The sequence below is a fragment of the Aspergillus nidulans genome, chromosome V (assembly GCF_000011425.1).
Source record: "Aspergillus nidulans FGSC A4 chromosome V".
Lineage (NCBI taxonomy): Eukaryota > Fungi > Ascomycota > Eurotiomycetes > Eurotiales > Aspergillaceae > Aspergillus > Aspergillus nidulans.
Genome location: NC_066261.1, coordinates 531,047 through 544,237, shown reverse-complemented (window position 1 = coordinate 544,237; position 13,191 = coordinate 531,047). Strand labels below are relative to the sequence as shown.

Sequence of the window (13,191 nt, the reverse complement as noted above, 5' to 3'; positions counted from 1 at the left end):
ATTTCTTTGCAATGAATATCTTTTAGGTCAGTAAACAGCGGATGTTGTGTGTATGCTGGGCCGGGGATACATTATAGGGTTGAGGTATACGATACGCGGTACAAACGTACAATGAATTCTCAACGTTTCGCACGGAAGGAAATGTATTCTCAATGTTTCGTATGGAAGGAAATGTACAGGCCCTCTACCGTGCTTAATCAGATGACGCCCATCCCCACGTGACGCACGTTTTTGACAACTACCGCAAGTAGAGAAAATGAAGCTTTTAAACCACATACAGATAATATAATACTATGATATTTTATCAGATAACAGTAGACATCATGATGAAGCTATACAGGTCTTTCAAGAGTTGCGAAAGCGGCGTGGGAGCCGGATCTGCCGTCCTCGGCGATTGATAGTGGTAGAGGTCCCTGGGATAGCTTCAGGTGCTGGGCATGATGGTTTCTGCTTCTCTGGAGCCTTTGGAGTTGCCGGAAGCTTAGACTTGCTCTGTCTAGCAGTTCTGATATTATTTTGAAGCTGTATCACAGCCTCCTTGGCTATACGAGCCTCCTCTTTCTGTTGCTCTTTTTCAAGCTTCTTCTTCTCTGCTTCCTGTAATCGAATTTGCCGTTCTAGAGCCTTGATTCTTCTTCTTTTCTCAGTATTCCGCTGCTTCTCTTCCTTCTCCTGCTGCCGGTATAGTTTGGCCTCTTTTTTAGCAGCTTTAGCTTGCTGTATCGCCTCATCTTTCTCTTTCTGGAGGTCGCGTGCTTGCTGGATCCTCCTAGGAGAATAAAAGACTGCATTGCCTGCCTCTGGTGCCTGCAACTGAAATATAAGAGGCTTTCCACGCTTCCGTCTCTTCCTTTCATTAACTAGTGCCTCCTCGAGGCCTTCACAGCGTGCCTTAAGCAGGATATTCTCTGTAGAGAGGTGATGCATTGTCAAGCTTAACTTCTTGGTATTTTTGTCATTCAAATCCATTACCACCTTTTTAAGAAGCCTCTCAATCTTTCTCCAGTCCTCTGCTTGCAGTATAGACCGTGAAGATTACTAGAGGAAGGCTGCTATGCTGTATCCTCCTGAAAATAAGACAGGATGACCTCAGGATCCCAGGGCACTAATCCAGTTGCTCTCCATGAGTTCTTGATATTAGCTGGAGATACAGCCTTATTCCAGGCCTTTCAGAACTGCCTGAAGAGGTCTTGTTTCGTAATAGCACTGAGACCTTGAGAAGCATACAGAAATGCTTCTTGTTCGTCACTATAGGCTTTAGACAGAGGCGAAAAGATCCCAACATCAAGAGGTTGCAATGTATATGTTGAATAAGGAGGGTATGTAGCCAGGAGGATCTTATTTGCTTCACAGTAGTTAAGAAACTTCATAGTAACATGTGAGCCATGGCCATCTAGAAATAAGAGCCTCCAATGCCTCCTTGCCTTTGCCTTTGTCACAGGCTATGGCCTGGATCTTGGTTGTCGGCCATGGATTCAACCTGGTTCTAAATAAGGTCTCTGCAACATCAGTGTACAGCTTCGGAAATTGCGGCCTCGAAGCTTAGGAAAGGAGATCCGTCCTCATAACTTTTGAAAAGGGATCCGTCGGCATACAGGTCTGGGAAGTCAGAAAGGTTGATAAAGGGAGGAGGAAGATATCTGCGCTTCTATCTTTTGTTTCCTTCTTTAAGCTTGTGATACTCGTTTATACAGGACAGCCAGTTGAAAATAATACTGCCTACGCCCGTTACAGCCTTTGTCTCCCTGTCAAAGATATCTCAAAGCCATGCCAGTCCTATCTCATCATTGGTCTACCCAGAAGCTGAAGAGGTAGAGAAGCAGCTGTGGGTCTTATATTGAAAGTCTTGAAGCCAGGTATCTTGTAGTTTGTTTACAGCAGATTGATATACCAGGCCTGGGGGGAGTAAGGTTCTATCAGCGCAAATAAAAGCAATAGTAGTTATCCATTCACGATTTCTATCCTTAAGGCGCTGCTTAGTCCCCTCAGCTATATAGGACTCCTTGGAGAAGATCCTTTTGCATTCAGAGAGGATCCCAATAAGGAAACCTTTCTTATCTATGTTGTGATATCCTCTGGCTGGACATCATATTCCTCCATCTTCTCCTTTAATGCATTGAAATATAGCGAGTACTTGAAGGCAGAATCAGCCTTCTTGCGCGATTAATCAATGCCAGTTGTATAGGCGCTCACAAGCTTGTCATCGTGCTTCTTTCGCCAGCGCGAAACCCAGTTTTTCCCTGCCTTTTTCCAGCAATCTCTTCGGCAATATTCTTGACCATCTCATTAGAGCAGAATAAGCCTCTCTTTGCCTGTTTATTGATGTAGTCTATAATCTCTTCTGTCTGTTGAGCATTGAGAAACTGCATATTTTCATATTGCTGCTTTTTTGAGCCCTGGACACCTTGATGCCTTCTAGACAACGTCAAACAGCTCACACCATACTTTTTGGCAATTCTAGCAAAGCTAAATTTCTCTCCAGGCGCCAAAGATTCTAATTCTGCCAGTGCGAGTTCCATTGAGACTACATTGGGTGAGATACAGGCATTTGAAATCGTTGTTTCAAAAGTCGGTGTATACAAAAATCGTGCGTCACGTGGGGACGGGCGTCATCTGATTAAGCACGTGTCAACCGGAGGAGGTTCCTCCTTACTAATCAATGTTCAGCACCTCGTTCGTTTGCCTGTCTGTTTGATGCTTTACGCCGTTTGTATGGCAGGGATATCTGTTTGACGCCTCATACTGTTTGTATGGCAAGGATTTCTCCTGCATAAGCGAGAACCTTTTTTTTTTTGAAGCCTTGGAAAAGGTATAAATTGCCTATACAGATCGTAGTTAGGAGATCAAGACCTTCAATGAAATCGTTCACTACGGATATTGATTACATAACCACCCCAATTATCCACAGCACGGTATGGGCTGATGCCAGGATACGAAGAGAGAGCAGAATACAGCTCGAGATCGCCAATGAACAAGAGTCAAGTGGGCCAGGTACTGCATGACTGGGTACCTACACACCGTTTCAAGTCCGTCTGATGCCTAGCTATTTACTGTAAGCTACGCTCGTTGCTTGGTAAGGCCCATGCCTCTTGGTGCACCAACCACGAATTTGCAGTCCAGGTTACAAAAGTAATGGGGTAGTTCTGAGGGAAAGACTCGCAAAATGCAAGATTCTGCCCAGTGTATGGCAGTCAGGGCGATATAAATGGAATACAGATAACGGAGCATTATACAGCATCTCGTACTCAATATTCAAGGGTAACACTCTCTTAAGGCGAGAATAAAGAAAAGGAGGGGGAAATTATACAGATGCGAAACGCCAACTTTAAGTAAAGAGCCCTAGTAGGGATGTTGGCAGTGATTAGAGCTTGTCAGCTCCAGCCGAGAAATGCGGCGGGTGAAGGGATACAGTTACATTAAGCAGCGCCTGGCTGATAAGGCTGAAGATGAATTGGTGCGGCCTGTAATTTGCAAGTGCTCCATTTTAGCTTCAGGCAATTTGTATCTGTTTGGTCAAAGATGGCTGCCTTATAGCGGGCTTATTATATTAGAGACATATCGACACAGCCTGTCGTAGCAGCGGCCGTATAGGCTGATTGGCACTGCTTTTTTTCACAAGAAATAGCAAATAGGTCAGGTTAGACAGAGAATGAGACTGAGAGAGCAATAGGAAGAATCGGTCCGTTCTGCCCAGGGGACATAAAATAGCGGCTCAAACTGTTAACCGAAGTTTCACATGTATAGTAGCAGGCGACCAACTCGATAACCGGTGCTTTGCCAGTTGAGCTTCGTGGAGCGAGAAAAAAAAAGATTACGGCTACAGTAGGCTGCAAGCCTGTGGAGCAAGCAAAACCCACAGCGATCACTACAAGTTGGAGGTGGAGAGACAGTCTACGTTATAGTCCAGACCATATAGCTGTATCCACTCCCATGGCGACACCTAGGCGAAAGCGTTGCGCCGCCTGCAGATTAACCGATCCACAAACCAATTGAAGGTTCAAAGAATTATGTACAACCATGGCACCATGACGAGATCCTGCATATGCCCACTCTGCGACCGAATGGGAGATTTACACCTGCACCCGAAGCTTTGGTGCTAAGTTTGGGGGCGTTTTCTGCCCTATCAAACCCCACGTTCTGATTTACTTTGTGCTATATTAAGCCACCCGCAGACAGCTGGCGTCGACCACACGCCATCCTGAGACCATCCTAAGAGACGGCTGACCAGCATTAACCCCAAATCGAATCAGATTGTGTCCTCCATGTCTGATCAATATAGCTTGTCTCACCGTAAGCAGCCGCCTCTCCCACCTTGCGAGCTTGACAACGTGCCGGCCCCCCTCCTGCAAGCAATGACCTCTTGATCTATTGAGGCTCTTCGCCTCTATCACTAAAGCATTCTCAGCTGCTTTTCTATGCTGCGGATCCGCTTCATGGCTCGACGCCGGCATATTTGGCTCACCAGCGTGCTACTAATAACAGTCTGCTACTGGGTTCTCCACAGTATTAGAGCAACAACACTTGGCTGGTCAATAACCCCTAGGCCATCCATTCTGACCATCCGGCCGACAGATTGTACCAAGTATGAACGGCAATGGAGACCGTCCGATGATAACTCCCCGCCTCCAAATGAACCGGTAGGGCCAGGGACGATGCGCGATGTTCGGTATGTACATTGCAAAGCAATAGGCAGTTGTTCTAACAGGAGGCAGAGAAGAGCAATTCTACCTAGGTGGGAAGAATACGGTGCAGCCGTGGGACGATTCTTTCCCGTCTCCGCTCATGCCCGCCATCTACGATCCGTATCCAGACTACAATAGTGGAGTATGGTCAGATACATGGAAGGGAACGTTCAGAACTTGCGAGGGTCCACGGGGAGGGACTTTGGATCGCCAAAATGTCGAAGACATGGTCCTCACCTATCCTGGCGTTCAGGGTGGTGCGTACTTACTCTATTCGTGTTACCCCTTGGCTTATGCGAGCAAGACTATCTAACCGGTCATTGCGATCGTAGGCTTTCCGTATCCAAAGTATGGCTCCTACGAGGCTCTTGGTCTAGACGGATACACTTGCACCACGCGCGCCTCTCGATTGGCTGCATATGGGTACTCCGAGTCGGGTTTGAATTCTACTGCGGACCCTATTGTCTGGGACAACGTGAACTGGGGTACGCTGCAGTCGGAATGCCTCCAGCGGAACATAAACAGATATCATGAGCCGAAAAGAACACCTCGCCTGAGTATCCTTCCACTGAACCCTATCCGAACGGAGGCGCCTGCAAACGACGATGAAGGCATATCCTCTCCAGCAACCAAGAAGAGGACGGCAGTGGTACTGCGCGCATGGCACGACATAGTCTGGACCGAGAATCTAAAAGAGCATGTTCGATCGCTCATCATGGAACTGTCACTGCACTCTGGCGCGGAATATGAGGTGTTTCTCCTGACCCATGTGAAGGATAATGATCTCCTCTTGTGTGGCGTAGACGAGGCGAAGATTCGCGCGCTGAAAAAGAAGTTTATCCCTCGTGAGTTCTGGGATATTACAGTTCTCTTCGACGAGCGGACCCTGCAATCGTGGTATCCCAAGGTAGACGAACACAGGTATATAACCCCTATCCGTGAAACCGCTAAAGAATTAACCTGTCCAGGCCGGTATACCAGTACGCGCAGCCTTTGCAGATCTTTTCAACCGTTTTCCCAGACTTCCACTACTACTGGCAACTTGAAATGGACGCCCGCTTCACCGGGCACACCTATCACTTCCTCGAGCGGGCAAGCGAGTTTGCAAAACAGCAGTCCAGGAAGTACCTCTGGGAGCGAAACGCCTATTTTTATATTCCCGGGGCACACGGAACCTGGGAGGAATTTATGCACACGGTCGACAAATCCCTGCTCAAAAGGGAAAGCAATACGGTATGGGGACCAGCGCCACCGCATAGCTGGATCCAGCCCGTCGGCCCTGAGCCGCCCATTTCGAGCCCACAAGATGACGATTATGAATGGGGTGTCGGCGAGGAAGCGGACCTCATCACCTTCCTTCCTATATTTGACCCATCCGACACCACCTGGGTCTTCTGGAACCTGCTCTGGAACCTACCCATTGAGACAACGACGCGGCGCACATCTCCTGTCATGATAGGCCGGTTTTCGCACCGGCTGCTTCAAGTCATGCACAACGCGCAGATCGAGCAGGGCGTGGCGCTGGTCTCGGAGATGATGCCCTCATCCTTTGCACTTTGGCATGGCCTCAAGGCCGTTCATGCTCCGCACCCTATCTACGCAGACGGCAAGTGGATGCCGAAGGAGCTGAACAACATCGTGAATAAGGTTGCAGGCGGGCCGGAGAAGATCAACGGCGGAAAAGATAGCTTCTGGAACTGGGACCATAAGCTCGACCATATCGTTTATCGCATGAGTTATATGTTCACCGGCCAGCCGGCAGAGGACTTTTATCGGCGGTGGTTGGGGTATAAGCCAAATCCAGCGCAGTATACGGATGGTAGTCGGGTGAGTTTGCAAATTCTCTTTTTTCCCCATTTTTTTCTTTTCTTTTTTTTTTATGCGTAGCTACCTGGTAAATATAAGTATAGTTGCTGATACGATATATGTGACTAGCATCAGGACCCGCAAGGCAGGAACTGGTTCGATGGTGGACACTTGGTAAGACTCCTGCTAATGGATTGGTCCTGCTCTGCTAACTCGATGTCCAGAGGGAGGATATATATGGCCCGCTGTGTTTTCCGTCTATGCTGCTACATCCGATAAAGAATACAGAGCTGGACAAGGGTCCTGATATGGCAGTCCCAGTTTGAGGACCGCAGATCTGACTTTCGCGAGCGATGGTCATGATCAACGCACGCTTGAAGATATAGTACTAGTGCAACTGCAGCGAGGACTTTTCTATCCAACTCTGCATGACGATAGCATAATGTTCTCCTATACCTAATATTCTAGAGATATATGGCTGGCGTTTTTATTTCAGTTCTTTCTGCTTGATTAATCCTCACGCTTACAATACTCTAATACTAGGTAGTATAGCTGGCTTGGTCAGAAATATATATCTTGTTCAACTATGATCAAGGAGCGAAGCACTTGGGGTCTGCCAGAACAATCAATACTCTTAAATTATCACTCACATCAACCACCGAGCGCAGAATACGGAGTAGGCTGGCTGTTCGCCTGTAGCCCTAATTTCCATTTTGGATCTCTGACTGGTGAGTAGACTTCATTTCGTGGTCTGCGTTATCTGAAGGGACGATAAGATGATGAAAATTTGGCAACTGCACTAAACCATAATAAGAAAGAGATACGCCGGCCCAATAGGACGTCCTCCTGAGATCTCCAACTCCCATGCGAGGAGGATGCAGATCCATCAAGCCGAAAGGGCGGGGGACGGTACTGATAAAGATATGCCCAGTCAACATATAAGACACCTCCACCCTCTCCAATAGTGGACTGTCTCTTCAGCCTTACACTCCTCAACTGCATCGTTCTTTCTCTCTTTTACGCACATAATGGCTACCCTCCACCCCTTCGACCCCATTACCCCGGGGGAGATCACCCTGGCCACCAAGATCCTGCAGGCTGCCTTCCCCGGCGTTAAGCTACGCTATAAGAAGATCGACCTGCAGGAACCCATTAAGGCCGAAGTCGTTCCATATATCGAGGCTGAACGTCTCGGCAAGCCATTGCCCAGCAAGCCAACCCGGTTACTGCAGGTGCTGTTCCACCGCATGGACACGGGTGCCTTCTTTAAAGGGCTGCTGAATGCCGACTCGAAGAGTGTTGTGTACGCGAAGGAGTTGCCGAGGGAGATCCAGGTAGGACCCCCCCAGCGGCCGGTTAGCGCAGACGGGACAGGGCCTTTTTTTTTTTTTTTTTTTGAGAGTTTTATTGACAGGTGCCAGGGCCCCGTCGACACCGATGAACTCATCGAGATCGAACAGCTCTGCCTCAGCCACCCGGCCGTCAAAAAGGAGATCGCTAAGCTTAAGCTTCCACCTGGTGTGACTGTCTGCAACGATCCGTGGATCTACGGGTGCGATGACCCTAATGAGACCCGCCGGCTGTTCCAGTGCTACATGTATATTGTCTCCACGGACCACCCGCAGAACAACCACTACTCTGTTCCTTGCAAGTTTTCGCCCGTATTTGACGGGCTGACGCGTGAGCTCGTGCGCATGGATTACCTTCCTGCTACTACTGACGCTAGCACGGATTCTGAGACGAAGCCGTGGAAACCCGTCGAGACGATTCAGTACGCGCATGACTTGCTGACCGAGCAGCTCAGGCGCGACTTAAAACCGTACATTGTAACCCAGCCACAAGGCCCGTCATTCACCGTAGCCGGCAATGAAGTCTCCTGGCAAAAGTGGCGGTTCCGGGTCGGGTTCAATAGCCGTGAGGGGCTTGTCATCCATAATATCACATATGACAGCCGGAACGTGTTCTACCGGCTCTCCATGTCAGAGATGACGGTCCCATATGGAGGTAGGTCCCACCCCTGCCTGTTGGACATCGCCGCTGACAAGCCAATGCAGACCCCCGCGCCCCCTTCCACCGCAAGCAAGCCTTCGACGTTGGCGACGTCGGATTCGGCATCACTGCCAACCAGCTCTCGCTGGGCTGCGATTGCCTCGGCCACATCAAGTACTTTGATGGGTACCGCTGCGACTCAAGGGGTGAGCCCGTCCACCTCGAGAACGTGATCTGCCTGCACGAGCAAGACGCCGGCCTCCAGCACAAACATACCAACTACCGCTCTGGCGCTGCGACTGCCGTCCGGAACCGCCAGCTGGTGGTGCAGATGATCTGCACTGTGTCCAACTACGAGTACATCTTCGCTTATATCTTCGACCAAGCGGCAAATATCGAGCTGGAGGTGCGGGCAACCGGCATCCTTAGTACGGTGCCTTTTGACAACGAGAAATTTGGCACGACTGTCCCCTGGGGCACGAACGTCGGGCCAGGCGTCATGGCCCCCTTCCACCAGCATATGTTTAGTTTCCGGATCGACCCTGCGATTGACGGGCACAAGAATACGGTCATTTATCAAGACTCCGTGCCCATGGCTGAAGACTCCAACAACCCGTATCTAGTGGGCTACACGACCAACGAGACAGTCGTCAAGACGAGCAGTTCCGCCGAAACAAGCGTGGAGAAACACCGTGTTTTCAAGATCAGAAACGACTCGCAGATCAATCCCATAACCTACAAGCCAGTCAGCTACAAGCTCATGGCCGCACCATCGCAGATGCTCCTTGCAAACCCGAAATCATTCGGCCATGCGCGCGCTGTCTTTGCGACAAAACCGATCTGGGTGACAAAGTACCGCGACGGGGAGCTCTTTGCTGGTGGCGAGTTCACGAACCAGAGCAAGAAGAGTGAGGGTGTTGAGGGTTGGGTTGCCCGCAATGAGAATGTGGAGGATGAGGATCTGGTGCTCTGGCACAGTATGTTTCACTCCCAATGCTCTTTATGATGATCCGCTAACTAATGATTCCAGCTTTCGGTCTGACGCATAACCCTCGCATTGAGGATTTCCCTGTTATGCCCGTCGAACGAGTCAGTGTGATGTTGAAGCCTGATGGGTTCTTCACAAAGAATCCGGCGCTAGACGTGCCGCAATCCAGTCAGGCGTTTAACCAATCGACGTTACATCCGGAGGCAAAGGCGTGCTGTTCAACTGGTGGTGTTAAGTTGTGATTTATACCGGTACAAGGCCGTTTTACTATTTGATGATTGACGACGCAGATTCAATGGCAACGGATCATAGAGAAACAGGGCCGGCCTTGGATAGGAAATGCATGTTACTTTGCAAGATTGTAGAGCATTACAAATAATGTGCATCCCATCCTTTAACTCATATATCACAATGGCTCGTGGTAACGTCCCTGTATCGACTGGTGGCACATGTCTGAAGGGGTCGGAGGGCGGCTGTCGGCCTCTATACCCCTATATACTCTGACCCGAAGGAGAACCTAAGAAAATTATATTCTGTCTTAGAAGATAGGTTCACACTTGGCAGAATATATACATCAACAGAAGAAGAATTGTCGATCAACCCTTATCAAATCCACTAGCACAAAGCCCCAACGCCTATACAGCTAGCCTAATCTAGCACTCAGAGAGCGGCTCAGTGTAGATGCAGTAGTCGCTAGGGCCATCGCTGACCTCCTCGGGCTGTAGTTGACGGGCTAATTAGTTTCTGATGGGACAAAATAACGCGATTGAACATCGAACACGGGGATTATCCCCCAGCCAAGGCAGGGTTTTGGCATAATGGTCTTACCTCCTCGTCGTTGTTGTCAGTGCCCTTGTACTCAGCGCAGATGGTCTTGACATCCGTGGCGCAAGTAGCGCTGTCAATAGTGGCAGTGTCGCCGTAGTTGCTGTTGATGCCAACAAGGTACTTGCCGTCAACGGCGGTGACTCCCTCAATGACAACGTGACGCTCGTACTGGTCGCCACAGTTTCCGCAGGAGCGGTAGAGCTTGCCGAAGTCGTAGACGGTGAAGTCGGAAATGCTGACGGTACCGCCACCGTTGTGCTGGATGACCTTGTCGTCGGCGCCCTGAGCACCACCACCAACGACGTTGAAGGGGCCGTCACCAGTCTTGAGGGAGAGGGCGTCTATTCAAACCAAGAAGGCGATGTCAGTCACAAACCACAAAATCAGTTACGGGGATAGGTGAGGGTTAAGGCGTACCCTCGCAAACGGCCTCCCACCAGACGTTCTCGATAGTGCAGGAGCCCTCGCAGTGGACACCCTCGATCTGGTCCGAGCCGATGATGACGTTCTTGAGGGTACCGCCGTTCTTGACGATGAAGACGGCGTCAGAGTCGCCGCCTTCGTCTTGACCAGTGCAGGAGACGCCACGGCCGTAGGTTTTCATGCCGCCGTCAAAGGTCTCGCCGTCGATCTCATAGACCTCGTCGAGGGTGACGCTGCCCTCAGAGTTGGGGATAGGGAAGGTGAAGCGCTTCGAGAGCTTGCTGGTGGCGGCCTGGGAGTGGGAGCGGGCGCCGTGCGTGGCCAGCACGCTGGTCGCCAGGGAGAGAAGCAGGCCGTTCTTGATGAACATGGTGACAGGTGTAGATCGAGTGATAGGGTATAAAGTACAGAGAGAGAGAAAGAATGTGTGGTGCCGATGATACCAGATCAACGTTGAGAATTGGAGTGGACGGGCTGTGAGAGACAGTCGGCAAGGTAGGCTGCTTATATACCTTTTATCCTCTGCCTCTGCAGACTTTCGGCACGTCCCAACAGCAGCCACCCCTTGATCGAGACTGCTAGATGGGCCCTTGGCCGGAAAGCTTGGGAGCACTCTGGCTGTTGGCGCTGCAAGCCCGAGTCAGGAAATGGCTTGGCAGTATCAGCTTTATTGCCAGATGGATATTTGCCTCCAGTGGGAATCCCACCAGTCTACGCCCATGTTTGAGAACCTTCTGTTGGTCAGCAGACGGAAACGCCGGAAACCTACTATACTCCAAAATGGTCGCCCGCCTGATAAGGCCTGGACCATGGTATCTGGACGATCCAAAGACACGGCTATCTCTCTTGGAGTATACTAAGAGTACTCTAGAATGCCTAGAAGAGGATTCTGGATGGGCCAATAGCCTGGTTCTTTACAGTTGTGGGGTGACCTAGCACCTGCTCCGTGCCCTAGATTACTCTAAACCCTAATAGAAATGATCGACACGTAATCTCTATCTGAGACGCGGCACTGCATCAAGAGAACACCCTTAATCTGGAGGAATTTCTTCCTCTGTAGGTACCAAATACGAGTGGCCCCAAATTTTCCACAACTAAAACGGAAACCAAACACGAATTCCCGGTGGGGACGGACGGGTGGTTGTGTGGTCTCACATAGAGCGACAGAGCAGTGTCTGTTCGAGGCGTCTGTATCGAACACTCGTTCGTGAAAACAAACTACATACCAGATAGTCTCCTCGTGGCCTCGTCATCTTCTCTCTTGGCAGCCTCACAGGGCTCCGGGTAGCGCAGCGAGAACCGGGTCTTATTGGATAACCTGCGCTCAATGTACCCAGTAGCCTGTCAGAATGTACTTCAGCGGGAGCGTTGTCATACCAAACATTTCCCAGCAATGAAACTGATAGGCTGTCAAGCATCTACAACCTTGCAGCTCATCACTTTATCTGTCAGGAACGGTGCAGCCGCACCCATGGCGGACCCAGAAGGCAGGACGACAGCATAGGAAAGAACGGCTCGTGCAAGAAGATTTATTTCAAACTTTGCTCTGACACCTACTAATTAAAAGGCATCTACTTGACTAACCTCATTATTCGTATATATTCCAAACCTTGTCCCGCATTCTTCGAGGAAGCATCCTGGCTGCGATGCCGATCACTCCCCAAGCAAGAAGAGTGATCGACTCCTGGGCCGGGAATATTCATTCCGAGTATCCTGTCGGACGTCTAGCTTTTTCCGACCAGGAAGCCTTGTATAGTCCGTACTGGTGAACATTATTGATGGATAATTGTCGTTGAGTGAAATGCGATCTTCAAGCGCTGATATGGCCGCGTGATTAGGACGTAAATGTCTTAACTGGGAATCAGGATACGGGCCGACAATCCGTCATTGCGAGAGGACGGGCAGAAAACTTTAGTTGAGAGCGACCAGCAGGAAAGGCGTTCGCTATGCTTAGGTATAAGAGAGTATTGTCAGCCAGAGAAGCAAGCGGAATGTCAATATACTTTGTAGTCTGACACGGCCAAGAGATGTAGACGCCACCAAGACCGGATAAGCTTGTTCCAGCCCTGAGTCGTCCTGCTCGTAGTAGGATCTAGCTTTATAATTAGGAGCATTCGCGCCGAAGCTGGAGGCATCGTTCTCTTGACAAATCATTGAAGCATGCAATGCCACCGACCCCCTTATGAAATGTTCACGTACATAACCGAAACAACCACAAGTTTAATATAATCCAGTCACACTGTTTCTGACTCGTCAGGCCATACCTTCAGATGTCCAGCCAAGAGTAAGGTGCAGGTTATCCTCTCCTCAGAAACAGCTCCGACCGCCCCCTGCATCACCCTCCGCATCCACAGTCTAGTGCTGCAGATTTAGCTCGAGGAGTGCAAGCAACAAACCTTACTGGCCCTAGATGAAGCTGACCCATACAGTCAGCACTCGTACCTGTCATCCATCAGTCATCAGAAGGGTTTGGCG

General features: G+C 49.9%; 4 protein-coding genes across 4 annotated transcripts, besides 1 other annotated feature; 2 read left to right on the top strand and 2 right to left on the bottom strand.

Moving 5' to 3' along the window:
- Window positions 1-13,191: part of a sequence feature (contig 1.153 11..403022(1)) that runs on past both edges of the window.
- Window positions 346-927, bottom strand: ANIA_08456 (uncharacterized protein; the record flags this gene model as incomplete). Its single annotated transcript, XM_676633.1, has 1 exon — window positions 346-927. One exon carries the CDS (start codon window positions 925-927, stop codon window positions 346-348), a length of 582 nt encoding a protein of 193 aa, XP_681725.1.
- ANIA_08455 (DUF3405 domain-containing protein) lies at window positions 4,263-6,814 on the top strand (the record flags this gene model as incomplete). Its single annotated transcript, XM_676632.1, has 8 exons — window positions 4,263-4,290; window positions 4,505-4,528; window positions 4,573-4,666; window positions 4,713-4,939; window positions 5,015-5,603; window positions 5,651-6,509; window positions 6,618-6,662; window positions 6,770-6,814. 8 exons carry the CDS (start codon window positions 4,263-4,265, stop codon window positions 6,812-6,814), a joined length of 1,911 nt encoding a protein of 636 aa, XP_681724.1.
- On the top strand, window positions 7,419-9,784 carry ANIA_08454 (uncharacterized protein). Its single transcript, XM_676631.2, has 4 exons — window positions 7,419-7,822; window positions 7,910-8,492; window positions 8,543-9,454; window positions 9,508-9,784. Exons 1-4 carry the CDS (start codon window positions 7,517-7,519, stop codon window positions 9,705-9,707), a joined length of 2,001 nt encoding a protein of 666 aa, XP_681723.1. The 5' UTR covers window positions 7,419-7,516; the 3' UTR covers window positions 9,708-9,784.
- On the bottom strand, window positions 10,119-11,169 carry ANIA_08453 (protein plyH; the record flags this gene model as incomplete). The annotated part of the gene is made up of 3 exons (XM_676630.2): window positions 10,711-11,169; window positions 10,294-10,634; window positions 10,119-10,184 (listed from the first exon to the last, which is right to left on the bottom strand). The coding sequence occupies exons 1-3, from the start codon at window positions 11,084-11,086 to the stop codon at window positions 10,119-10,121; spliced, it is 783 nt and encodes a 260-aa protein (XP_681722.1). The 5' UTR covers window positions 11,087-11,169.

Bases quoted from the DNA above. Each gene is read 5' to 3' on its own strand.
- ANIA_08454 (XM_676631.2), top strand. From the start codon at position 7,517: ATGGCTACCCTCCACCCCTTCGACCCCATTACCCCGGGGGAGATCACC. The intron at 7,823-7,909 runs GTAGGACCCCCC...GACAGGTGCCAG, and splicing joins AGTTGCCGAGGGAGATCCAG to GGCCCCGTCGACACCGATGA. The intron at 9,455-9,507 runs GTATGTTTCACT...TAATGATTCCAG, and splicing joins GGATCTGGTGCTCTGGCACA to CTTTCGGTCTGACGCATAAC.